Raw genomic sequence first — 9,670 nt, 5'->3', positions numbered from 1 at the left:
AACCAAACCATGAGCATTTATGAAGCCAAGAGGCAACACTGGCTCATGCCAGGAACAGCTTTGGTCCTGTTGGAAGCTCAAGCAGCGACCGGCTTTGTCATTGACCCGGTCAAGAACCTGAACCACTCCGTGGATGAAGCGGTCAAAGCCAGGATCATTGGCCCAGAGTTGCACGCGAAACTACTGTCCGCGGAGCGAGCGGTGACCGGGTACAAAGACCCCTACACGGGGAACACCATCTCCTTGTTCCAGGCCCTGAAGAAGGACCTGATTGTGAAGCAACATGGGATTCGCCTGCTGGAGGCACAGATCGCCACTGGGGGCATCATTGACCCGGTGAACAGCCACCGTCTCCCTGTGCACGTGGCCTACAAACAAGGCTTGTTTGACGAGGAGATGAACCGGATCCTGGAAGATCCTGGGGATGACACCAAAGGCTTCTTCGATCCCAACACCAAGGAGAATCTGACCTACTTGGAGCTGAAGAAGAGATGTGTGACTGATCCAGTGACGGGCCTGTGTCTGCTTAAGCTTACAAATGGGCCAGCGAAGAGGCCACACGCTTGCATCGTTGTACAAACTGAAGAGGACTTTAAAAATGTGACAATGCCTATTCCCGGCGGCTGCTTGAACGGGAAGTCTGTCTCAGTCTGGGAAATGCTTCACTCAGATTATTTCAGTGAAGCTCAGAGAAAGGAGCTGATAGAGAGATATCAAAGGAAGGAAATCAACATGCAGACAATCATGACGACCATCAGCACAACCGTTCAAGTAACCAAATCGGAGACCAAGACGTCCATCACGGTGACTGGTCTCAGGGGCCAAGTCCCAGTGGAAGAGTTAGTTACGTGCCAGATTATTGACGGACCGATGCAGGCTGCGCTGGAGAAAGGAACAATGGCGGTAAAAGATATGATCGAGCTCGACTCAGTCAAGAAGTACCTACAGGGTGAGGGCAGCATTGCTGGCCTCCTGATTCATTCCACCCATGAGAAGCTCAGCATCTACCAAGCCATGAAGAAGAGGCTGCTGAGAGAAGGGACAGCTCTAATGCTGCTGGAGGCACAAGCCGCCACTGGTTTCCTCATCGAGCCCGTCACCAACCAAAAGCTCTCGGTGGACGAGGCTGTCAAGGCAGGGGTGGTCGGGCCTGAAATGCACGACAAACTAGCCTCAGCAGAGAAGGCGGTGGTAGGTTATAACGACCCCTACACAGGAGATTTGCTCTCACTCTTCCAAGCCATGAAGAAAGAGTTGATTGTGGAGAGTCATGGCATTCGACTACTGGAAGCTCAGATAGCAACAGGCGGCATCATTGACCCACACTACGCTCTTCGCCTGCCTGTGGAGGTAGCCTACCAGAGAGGCATGTTCGACAAGGAGATGAACAAAGTTCTCTCCGACCCCGGTGATGATACAAAAGGCTTCTTTGACCCAAACACCCAGGACAACCACACCTACTTGCAGCTGAAAGAGAGATGTGTCACTGATCCGGAAACGGGGCTTTGCCTATTGATTGTGACGGATAAGGTGGTCAAAGGCATCGACGTCAAGGTGGAAGTTGACGTCAAGCAAGCCTTTCAGCAAACGATGGTCAGTGTGAAGGTTGGGAGATTCAGTAACCGCAAGGTGACCTTGTGGGAAATAATCAATTCAGAATACTTCACAGCAGAACAATTGGACCAATGGGTCAAGGAGTACAAATCAGGGAAACTCAGCAAAGAAAGCCTGATCGAAAAAGTCACCCAAATCGTCGAGGAGATGGAGAATAAAACAAAGCAAGTTGTCTTTCGAGGCTTGAGACGCGGTGTCTCTGCGCAGCAGTTACTGAAATCCAAGATCATTGACCAGAAAGTCTTACAGCAATTGAAAGAAGGCACAACGTCAGTTGCAGAGGTTTCCCAGCTTGAATCTGTCAAACAATATCTGGCTGGAGAAAAGAGCATCGCTGGAGTCTTTGTGGAGGCCACGAAAGAGATACTGAGCATTTATCAAGCTATGAACAAGGGGCTGCTGAGGCCAGGAACAGCCTTGGTCCTGTTGGAGGCTCAAGCGGCGACCGGCTTTATCATTGACCCAGTCAAGAACCTCAAGCTCTCTGTTGATGAAGCGGTCGAGGCAAAGGTCATCGGCCAGGATGTCTGTCAGAAACTACTGTCCGCAGAGCGAGCGGTGACCGGGTACAAGGACCCCTACACGGGGAACACCATTTCCTTATTCCAGGCAATGAAGAAGGACCTGATTGTGAAGGAACACGGGATTCGCCTGCTGGAGGCCCAGATCGCCACGGGAGGTATCATTGACCCGGTGAACAGCCACCGCATCCCTGTACACGTGGCCTTCGAGCGGGACATGTTCGACGAGGAGATGAATCAGATCCTGGAAGACCCGAGCGACGACACCAAAGGCTTTTTCGATCCGAGCACCCAAGAGAATCTGACCTATCTGCAACTCCAGAAGAGGTGCTACACCGACACGGTGACGAAGCGCAGCCTCCTGTGTCTGAGAGATCACCGCGGCGTGGATAAGCAAACCGTCAACGCGTTCAAAAAGGCCACTTTCTCCGTGACCATTGGTAAGTTTCACGGAGAGACCATCTCCATCTGGGAATGTCTCAATTCGGAATACGTCAGCCAGAGTCAAAGAATGGAGATGGTGCTGCAGTATCAATCGCACAGCATCACTCTCGAACAGATCATCACACACCTCATCAGCTTCATCGGGGTGAGAGAAAGAAAGGAGGGCAACCAGGTTACCGTCGACGGGCTGCGAAAGCAAATCCCTTTGCGGGAGTTGTTTGACTCTCAGCTGATTGGGAGAGAGATGTACGAAGCAGTGGAGAAAGGCACCAAAACAGTGCAAGACATCCTCCAGACGGACTCAGTCAAGGAATACTTGCAGGGCACGGGCAGTATTGCTGGGATAATCCTTCATCCTTCCGGAGAGAAGATGAGTATTTATCAGGCCAATATGAAGAAACATCTCATGGCAGGAACGGCCTTGATCCTGCTGGAGGCTCAAGCAGCGACCGGCTCCTCACCCACAGCCAACATGCACCCCTCACCCCCAGCCGCACGCACTGCCCCTCACCCCCAGCCACAGGCACTGCCCCTCACCCCAGCCACAGGCACTGCCCCTCACCCCCAGCCACACGCACTGCCCCTCACCCCCAGCCATAGGCACTGCCCCTCACAGCCACACGCACTGCCCCTCACCCCCAGCCACAGGCACTGCCCTCACCCCCAGCCACACGCACTGCCCCTCACCCCCAGCCACACGCACTGTCCCTCACCCCCAAGCGACACGCACCCCCTCACCCCCAAGCAACACGCACCCCCTCACCCCAGCCACAGGCACTCGCCTTCACCCCCAGGCACAGGAACTCCCCTTCACCCCCAGCCACACGCACCCCTCACCCCAGCCACACGCACTGCCCCTCACCCCCCCAGCCACACGCACTGCCCCTCACCCCCAGCCACACGCACCCCCTCACCCCCAGCCACAAGCACCCCCTCACCCCCAGCCACACGCACCCCCTCACCCCCAGCCACACGCACCCCCTCACCCCACAGCCACACGCACTGCCCCTCACCCCCAGCCACACGCACCCCCTCACCCCCAGCCACATGCACCCCCTCACCCCCAGTCGCACACACTGCCCCTCACCCCCAGCCACACGCATTGCCCCTCACCCCCAGCCATAGGCACTGCCCCTCATCCCCAGCCACAGCACTGCCCCTCACCCCCAGCCACACGCACCCCCTCACCCCCACACACGCACTCCCCCTCACCCCCAGCCACACGCACCCCCTCACCCCCAGCCACACGCACCCCCTCACCCCAAGCCACACGCACCCCCTCACCCCCAGCCACACGCACCCCCTCACCCACAGCCACATGCACCCCCTCACCCCCAGCCACACGCACGCCCCTCACCCCAGCCACACGCACTCCCCCTCACCCCCAGCCACACGCACCCCTCCCCCCAGCAACACGCACCCCTCACCCCCAGCCACAGCACCCCCTCACCCCACCACACGCACTCCCCCTCACCCCCAGCCACACCACCCCCTCACCCCAGCCACACGCACCCCCTCACCCCCAGCCACACGCACTGCCCCTCACCCCCAGCCACAGGCACTGCCCCTCACCCCCAGCCACACGCACTGCCCCTCACCCCCAGCCACACGCACTGCCCCTCACCCCCAGCCACACGCACTGCCCCTCACCCCAAGCCACACACAACTACAGTCACGATAGTATCTTGAGGGTGACCATGTCAACCAATTTGCATACAATTTGCACAAATGGGATCCCACACAGCAACGTACCACAAACAGGCATAAAGCGAGTGAACAATTTTATCTTTAAATTCCTGACGAAATGTCATCAATCTAAAACGTTAACTTACATTCCTTTGTCCATAAATGCTGCCTGACCTGCTGAGTGTTCCCAGTAACTTCTGTTTTTATTTCAGATTTCCAGCTTCTGCGGTATTTTGCCTTTTAATTTTACCCTGGGAATGTTGGCCAGGACACCAGGAGAGAGTAACTCCCTTGTTTTTTCCAATAATGCCATGTCAAGACAGTCACAGGCTCCGGAATGATTCATTATAATAATAATAATAACAATTATAATAATAATCCTTGCATTTGATATAGCGCTTTTCACGTCGGGAGGACGTCCCAAAGCGCTTCACAGAACGCACAGTAAAGTGAATTGACTGTATATTTGTGGGCGAACGCAGCAGCCAATTGCGCACAGCAATGTCCCATTATCTGCAAGACCCGGGAACAACATACCAATGCCAGACCCAGGAACACCCCCAATCCCAGACCCAGCAACGCTCCTAATCCCAGACCAGGGAACACTCTCAATCCCAGACCCAGCAACGCTCCTAATCCCAGACCCAGGAACGCTCTCAATGCCAGACCAGGGAAGTGACAGGACTCTGCACTGAAGGGACTGGATTCTGCACCAAAGACACGGGACCCTGCAATGTGTCCTGTCCGTGTCTGTCTGAGTCTCCATGTCCTGCCTTATCTGTCTGCGAGGTAATGGCAGGCGGGGAGCTCACCTGTCCTGTCCACTCACCTGTCCTCTCACTATTCTCCACTCACCTGTCCTCACACTATTCAGCACTCACACTATTCTCAACTCACCTGTCCACTCACCTCTCCGTACATTGCTAGCTGCTGCTGGGTTTCGCAGTCTTTATAGCCGAGTCTTCCACGCTCGGACCACAGCTTCTAATCTTAACCAGGGATCAGCTGGCACTCAGCCCAACCAAATGTGTTGACTCACACACAGGAATGTATGTAACATCAGGTTTTCTAGAAACACACCTCAAGCTCGCCAACTCAAGCAGTGCAGCTTTCGAATCACATTCCTTGCTTTTTCCCCCATCATATCTGTGCTGGTGTAATCCCAGTCCTTGCTCTTTCCCCATGAAGTCTGTGCTGTTGCTCGCTCCCACACTGGAGCTCTCTATTCTAATCCCATTCCCTGCTCTTTCCCCATTGTATTTGTGATTGTGTTCAGGCTATTGTCCACACTTACTGCTCTTCATGTAATGTAAATAACATAACATAACCTATAACATAACCTGTAGGAGCAGGAGTAGGCGATTCGGCCCTTCGAACCTGCCCCGCCATTCAATCATGGCTGATCTTCTAATCTAACTCCGGCTAATAACCTGAACCTGCCTTATCCTCATATCCCTTAATACCTTTTGCAATAAGGAATCTATCTATCTCAGTCTTGAATATGTTCAAGGACTGAACATCAACAACCCTTTGGGGTAGCGAGTTCCATAAATCTGAATTCTCTGTCCACCTTCTGTTTTTGCTTAGGTTGCGACCATATTAAACATACAATTTGGGCTTGAAGTCTGTCAGCCTGGGTCAGTTGCATGCATTCTCACAAAAGTGTGGGTTCAAACTCCACATGAGGATTTTGAGCTCACTGGAGCGAGAATCAACAGAGAATCATAGAATTATACAGCACAGAGGAGGCCATTCGGCCCATCGTGTCTCTGCCGCCTCTTTAAAAAGAGCTGTCCAAATCAATCCCACTCCCCCACTCTCTCCCCATAGCCCTGCAAACTTGTCCTCCCCAAATAATTATCTACTTCTCTCTTAAAAGTTGTCGAATCGGCTTTCACCATCCTTTCAGGCAATGCATTCCAGATCCCAACAATTCGCTGTGTGAAAACATTTCTCCTCACCTCCCCTCTGTTTCTTTTAACAGCGAATAGCTCTTTCAATAGCTCTTTTCAGAGACCTGGCACAGACACGATGGGCTGAATGGCCTCCTCTGTGCTGTATAATCCTTGAGCAGAGAGCCCAGCAGCATGAGGGGGGAACTGAGTGAGAATTCTGTTAACGAATTTGGTGAGAGTGGAAATTCGGTGCAGAGGGGGAAAGAGGTATATAATTATAAAATATATAATAGTTATATTAAAATATTATAAAATATGCCTGGGAATATGGCAGGACAGCTGAGACAGGTTGCATGCACAATGTGTGCCATGTGGGAACTCCAGGATGATTTGTGTGCCCTGGACAAAAACATATGTAAGACGTTGCTCGAGCTTAAGATCAAGGTTTCTGAGCTTGAGGAGAGGATGGTGTCACTACATAGCAGAAGGGAGTTTTTTTTGATGAAGTAACGGAGGTAGATGGATGAAGGAGTGCAGTTGATGTAGTTTACATGGATTACATGGGAGTCCTGTAGCTCAGTGGTTAGAGCACTCGCTTTGCAAGTGAGAGACCTGAGTTCAATTCCCGGCAGAGGGCGAAACCTTGGGCAAGTTTCCTTACTCCACACAGAGCCTAATAATAATCCCTCCAAAACCAAAAACAATAATAAATTGGTCATTTTCAATCTACAACTGTTTGTGGGACATTGCTGTGCGCAATTGGCTGCCGCGTTCGCCCACAAATATACAGTCAATTCACTTTACAGTGTGTTCTGTGAAGGGCTTTGGGACGTCCTCCCGGCGTGAAAAGCGCTATATCAAATGCAAGGATTATTATTATTATTATTATTTGATAAAAAGCATTTGATAAAGTGCCATATAAGAGACTTGTAAGCAAAATAGAAGCCCACAGTATTAAAGGGACAGTGGCAGCGGATACAGAACTGGCTGGGAGACAGAAAGCAGAGAGTGGTCTTTAACCAAACCTTACAGTAACAATTATTGGTTTCTGTGCACGAATACTGATTAGTGAGAATCGTTTATTGCCTCTTGATCCTGTAGTTCCTGTCAACTGCCATCTCTGTTTCCAAGCAGATGTTTGCAGTGATAATAATAATAATAATAATAATAATCTTTATGTTTGCTTTATTGCCTTTTCACATCAGAATGAAGCGTCTCCAGCAATGCAGCGCTCCTCCAGTACTGTACTGGAGCATCAACAACAACGCAACTTGCATTTATACATGACCCTTTACACGGGGCAGCTTCTCAGTGGGCATAACAGTGGCGGAGCCTGACCCCGAGCCTGTGCAAATTTCGCACAGCTGTACTTTGGTCACACAGTGCCAATTGGGTACACCTAATCATTGGGTAACAAAAACTGAGAGATGCAAAGAAATCATTTCATATCGAGAATCAAGTTGATAAATTCAGTTCTCCACCCAGTAAATAGAAACCACAAGTGACTTGTCTTCAGATTTTATTTATAGTAGGTGTTCAAGGAGCATTTCAATGCCAATGACATTCACACTTGTAGAGATAATAATAATAATAATAATTCTTGCCTTATTACGAATAAACTGCAGTGCAGTGATTGTATATTTTGTGGGTGAAATGTGGCAGCCAAGTTGCGCACAATGGTATCCCACAAACAGTTTTGGATTAAGTGAACAAAAGCGATCCACCAATCCACTAACAGCCGGGTTCCTACTTACTGCTAGATAAACAGGCGTATGGAGTAAGGAAATTGGTCTAAGCTTTTGAACCAATGTATAATGTTGTTTTGAAGGTATTAAAGAGCCATAAAATGCCCATAAAGCTACACGGCTCAATGGTCTGAGCAGCTCATCGCCTGATGTCTCTCATTCGTCAACAGAGGCTGCAATACTGGGAATCCTGATCCCGGATGCTGGGATGCCATATGCTAACGGTGCTCCCAAAATCCCGGGGTTCATACCGAGACGAGAATCACGGGATTTCGGGAGCATATTAAACAAATTCTGTCCATCGCTGTGTTGTTTTCCTCTCTCTCAACAACAAGAAATTACATTTACATGGCGTCTTTCACATAGGGAGGATGTCCCAAGGCACTGGACAGTCAGGGATTTGGACCCGAGCTGAGGGTTGGGATCAGGAGGGGTTGGACAAGGAGTGTGGGGCTAGGTGGGTGATCGAAGCTATGTTCGAAGAAGAGGTAGGGGGCCTTGAAAGAGGCAATGGAGGGGGCGAGGTGGAGGGACTGTGGAGCTCCAAAAGTTGGGGGTAGAGAGGCTGAAGGGCCGACCACCGATGGTGGGCCGGGCAGGGCGAGGGCTATGAAGCTGCCTGGAGCACACTGAGCGGAGGGAGGGACAGGTATATATGCAGTTAGCAAGTCTCAGTGGGAGGAAGGAACAAGGCCGTGGAGGACTTTGACAGCAAGGATGAAGATTTTGAACTCTCTCTTGTCTCCCCTGCCATGGGAATATGAATATAAAAGACAGCCTATAAAATAGGCTCCTAGAGTCTGGTGTGGGAGAGGACCCGGGTTGTACAGAGTGTTCACAAAATCCTGGTGCCCCTTATTTTTGTCTTACAATGATTTTTTATTTTCTGTTGCAGATGAGTCGGGTGTAACAATATCTGCTGCCAGTAACTTTCTCGTACTTCATCCATGTTACAGAAGATGTGGCACCGAACATGGCAACGGACCTTTATCTGCCATGAAAATGATGGCCCTCACTCGCACCCATCCTCTGGACAGGTGTGTGTGAGTCAATTCACTCTCCCTCTATCCCGGCGCCTTGTCCCCTCCTTCCCCATCCTCAGGTGCTCATACCTGAAGTCTTTCCTCTTTGACAGTGCCTGCGTGCTCAGAAACGCTACCCTGCGTTAAGGGGCACTAAATAAATGCAACTTATTGTTGTTAAGAAGAAATTCTGCGCTCTCTCCTTGTCTAATCACGAACACTTTGCTGCTCCCTATTATCTGATCTCCATGTGACTGGTGCAGAGGCTTGGAACATATATTTGTCTCAGACAATCCCTTGGCGCCTTATTATTTACGCTGTTCCAGTGAAGGGTGGGGCAGAAGCAACATTTCTTGCAATTAACCAAATCTCAAAGGTGGTGGAAATGATGATGTTATCTTAGCAACTTCTTTAGTAAGACAGCTGTAAAAATTTTGCCAGCTTAGCTAAATGTCTGGAACATGTGGAAACCCATCACCACGATTGGGAGGATCCAAAGCAAACAGAATTATTTGCATCCCACCTACACATACAAATTTCAGAGGTAGATTGTTGGAATAGAATGCGTACTCTCTCCCCCCTTACCTAATTCTGGAGAGTATTACAGCAACAACATCCCAAGGCACTGGACGGTCAGTGTTTTGTACCTGAACTGGGGGGTCAGGATTGGGGAGTGTGGAGGGCAGGGGGGGAAGGAGCGTGATTGAAAGCACGATCGAAGAGGAGGGTCTTGAGATGGGTCT

General features: G+C 50.7%; 1 protein-coding gene across 1 annotated transcript; it reads left to right on the top strand.

The window, feature by feature from the left end:
• Positions 1-3: 3 nt before the first annotated feature.
• Positions 4-9,074, top strand: LOC121848091 (plectin-like; the record flags this gene model as incomplete). Its single annotated transcript, XM_042331703.1, has 3 exons — positions 4-3,076; positions 8,801-8,942; positions 9,041-9,074. Coding segments are annotated over 3 exons (3,249 nt in total), but the record flags the coding sequence as incomplete, so codon positions are not given.
• Between the last annotated feature and the right edge of the window lie 596 nt (positions 9,075-9,670).

Source organism: Callorhinchus milii, unplaced genomic scaffold, assembly GCF_018977255.1.
Source record: "Callorhinchus milii isolate IMCB2004 unplaced genomic scaffold, IMCB_Cmil_1.0 Scaffold2, whole genome shotgun sequence".
NCBI classification, from domain to species: Eukaryota; Metazoa; Chordata; class Chondrichthyes; order Chimaeriformes; family Callorhinchidae; genus Callorhinchus; species Callorhinchus milii.
The sequence above is the reverse complement of the archived record's forward strand: the minus strand, read 5'-3'. Positions and strand labels throughout refer to the sequence as shown.